Consider the following 3354-nt stretch of genomic DNA (forward strand, 5'->3'; position numbering starts at 1 on the left):
CGTATGTATGGGGTCAAATCAGGATCAGCTTAAAGTGAACGATAAAACAGATTGAAAACTTGAAAAATACACATTGTAACTGAAAAACAATTGAACATTTGAGAACAAGACATTGTAAAATTAAAAAAAAAATTTTTGAAATTTTGAAAAAAAAGAAAATTTGATTTTTTTGAAAATTTGAGGGAAAAAAGGAACACTTGAAATAAATCTTGAAAATTTGAGACAAAAACCTGAAAACTTGAATGAAAAAAATAAAAGTAAAATTACCAATTGAAAAATAATCTATCCATTAGTAACAGTTGATTTTTGAAATTTCAACTTTTTTTCTTTTTTCCCTTTCTGAATCTTCACTTTCAGTCCTCAGTTTACAGTTTCAATTCAGATTTGAAAGTTTTCAAAATTTTCTTTTTTTTTCTTAATCAAATTTGCAATGTCCTGTTTTTAAATTTTCTTTGACAATTTGTTATGTCTATTTCACAATTTTTCAATCTGTTTTTTCATTCACTATAAGCTGACCCTAACTTGACCCCATGCATATGTATGACACCGCTTCTTTACGCCATCAACCTGAATCAGCTGATTCTGTTAAAGAGAAAAGCGGCTTTGTGTCACAATATAACACTTTATATTAATAATGTGTAGCTTATCACTGCAAAGTGTTGCTTACCAGCGCAAAACTACTTTTCTCTGCAGATATGTTAGTTCACAGTACATCAAAGAGGTGGCAAAGGTTCAAAGCTTAAAACGCAAAAAAACGTATGGATGCTGGTTATATTAGTCCTTTTCAGTCAAAAACAATAATTTTTTTACTGAAATATTTGTCTCTCAAGTGAATGAGTCAGAGGAGCTGCTGACCTACTTATTGTAGTTTCTACGTCACAAAAAAGCTCTTTTTCAACCAGCTTTTTTCCCCATCTGCTCCTGATTCAGTATTTCAATAAAAAAGTATTCAGAAATGCAATTTTAACCCTTTCACACCAGAGCTCCAGCTCACGCCGCTTTTCTCCTTCCAAATCTACTATTGATTGTGTTAGCAGTTGTGAAGTTACAGTATGTTAAAGATCAGGTATGATGCTAGCAGCATTTTACCAATCTCATATAGTGCTGCCACAAACTTATTTTTATAGTCGACTAATCACAGATTATTTTTTCCGATTAGTCGACTACTCAGTTCATGTGCAAAGTGGATGTGAAGCACAAAATCATTAGCTTTAAACTAACTACAACATTATCTGCAATAATGCTAGTGTGAATGCTGTAAGCTGAATTTGACCACGGAAGATGCTAGTGCTGATAGCTGAAAATTCTGGAGTTCATAGCTAAAGCTGCTGGAGCTTATAGCCAGCTAAAATATTAGCTAAACTCCAAAATAGCCTAAAAAACACAAAAAATAGCTAGCTTGTAGCTTAAATATTAGCTAAATTACAAACTAGAAGAAAAAAAGGTTTAAAAAAAGCCTAAATTACCCAAAATGGCTAGCTTGTAGCTGAAATATGAACTAAACTCCAAAACAGCCTAAAAAACAAAAAAATCCTAAATTAGCCAAAACAGCTAGCATGTTGCTGATATATTTGTAAAACTCCAAATTAGCCTAAAAAACCTTAATAAATACCAAATTAGTCCAAGAAGCTAGCAGAATGACATTATAATTTTCAACTTTATCACACTCTGACTGCAGGTTACATAAAGTAATGACTTATCGACTATTAAATGAGTCGATTAGTCGTCGATTAGTCTACTAATCGTGCCAGCCCTAATCTCAAACAAAAGTCCACTTCAGTCCGGTGTTGTGCGAAAATATGTAACCCCTGCCAGAATTTGTATCCCCTGTCGCTGTGATTATATCTGGCCCGCGAGATCGTTTTATAGAACTGTTTTTAATGGCCTGGCGAAATGTAGCGCTGGTAACATCGATTAACTACAGATCCCATAATGCAGTGCTTCAGCTATAGTGAACACTTCACACGAATACTTACTTGGGTTCAAAAAATGTTTCTTCTTTTAACGTTTATTTCTGACTTGTATAAGTTTGGCAGGAAATATTTTTATTATGAAAAAAATATGTTATTTTAGGTTTAAGTTGATTTATTCGGGTATAATATTTTATGACTGTTTTTATTCATATTTATGTTCAGAAAAAAGTTAGATTTTGAAAAATGCCTTTGTCCTTTCAGTGCATTTGTGAAATCTGTACTTGTTTTGTTCCAGACCTGCAGAAAATCTTCGTCCTGCTTTTAAAGACGGCTCATCTGCAGACAGGTTATGGTTGCCCACCTCCATGGATCCACCAACGGCGCCCTCTTTAGTAATGCGGGACCCTGAGGCCGTCGCCCTCGCACCTCCAGCTAGACCGCCTGCAGGCTCCGTCACGTACATCCCCACGCAGTGTTCGCCGCTGATTCCCGTCATCCTGCCTCAGCAACATGGGGGCGGGCCCTACGCCGTCTACGTGCACCCCTCCGCCCTCAGGCCCAACGCCCCGGCCAGGCCGCAGCCGACCAGCCTCGCGGTGCGCTCCATGACCTTTGAGGAGAAAACGGGCCAGAGCGCCTCTGACTGTTGCGCGGCTGAAAGCCCGCGGGCTCCTGCCGCGGCGGGCGGGAGCCCCTCGTCTCTGAAACGTTTGTTTTCAGACGCCAGTTCAGACGGCAGCCCATCTAAAGCCAAGAAACCCGACCCCAACTGTAAGGTAAAGAAACCGCTCTGCACGACTTCTGTCTCGTAGTTCATCGTATTTGGGTCCAGGTGTTAATTATCGGCATGTGAATTGCCAACAATGTCCAGATTCTATTTGATTCACTTCAGATTTTCTTTCTCAATTCTTTCAATCCACTCAATTCAGTTCAATTCAATCTTGAATTCACACATTTAGACACATTTGTTTAGAAATACATTAATGATAATCTGATACAGTTCACATGTAAAATGGATTAGTGAAACAACTAAACAAATGTGTGAATTCAAAATTGAATTGAACTGAATTGAGTGGATTGACATAATTGAGAAAGAAAATCAGAAGTGAATCAAATAGAATCTGGAAATAGATTTTCAAACGGAGAAGCTCCAACAATTGTTCTGCCTCTCCTGGATGGCGTTTCAGTTTGAGCAAAAAACTGTGAGACCACAAGTGGTTACTTTAAGAAGTATTTCCAGAACCCTTTAACACCAGAGCTCCAGTGTTTATGCTCTTTGATTCACTGTAAGTTTTCAACCGTTAACATGATCAGCGTCATTTCAGCAGATTCTGAAGGAGAAGAGTGGCTTCTGTTGATCGTGTTAACGGTGGAAAAGTTACAGTATGTTAAAGACTTTGTGTTTAAGCGTCACCAGCGACTCCTCGGGTGTTAAAGGATT

At 37.7% G+C, this 3354-nt stretch overlaps 1 protein-coding gene across 1 annotated transcript in view; it reads left to right on the forward strand.

The window, feature by feature from the left end:
- The window catches only part of LOC112160623 (transcription factor E2F8), a gene marked incomplete at its 3' end in the record, with an annotated part of 13256 nt that extends 10567 nt beyond the window's left edge, over positions 1–2689 (forward strand). The window contains 1 exon segment of the mRNA XM_036216588.1: positions 2209–2689. Within this exon segment, the coding sequence (XP_036072481.1) occupies positions 2209–2689 (481 nt within the window).
- Between the last annotated feature and the right edge of the window lie 665 nt (positions 2690–3354).

This window comes from Oryzias melastigma, linkage group LG3 (assembly GCF_002922805.2).
Source record: "Oryzias melastigma strain HK-1 linkage group LG3, ASM292280v2, whole genome shotgun sequence".
In the NCBI taxonomy this organism is placed as follows: Eukaryota; Metazoa; Chordata; class Actinopteri; order Beloniformes; family Adrianichthyidae; genus Oryzias; species Oryzias melastigma.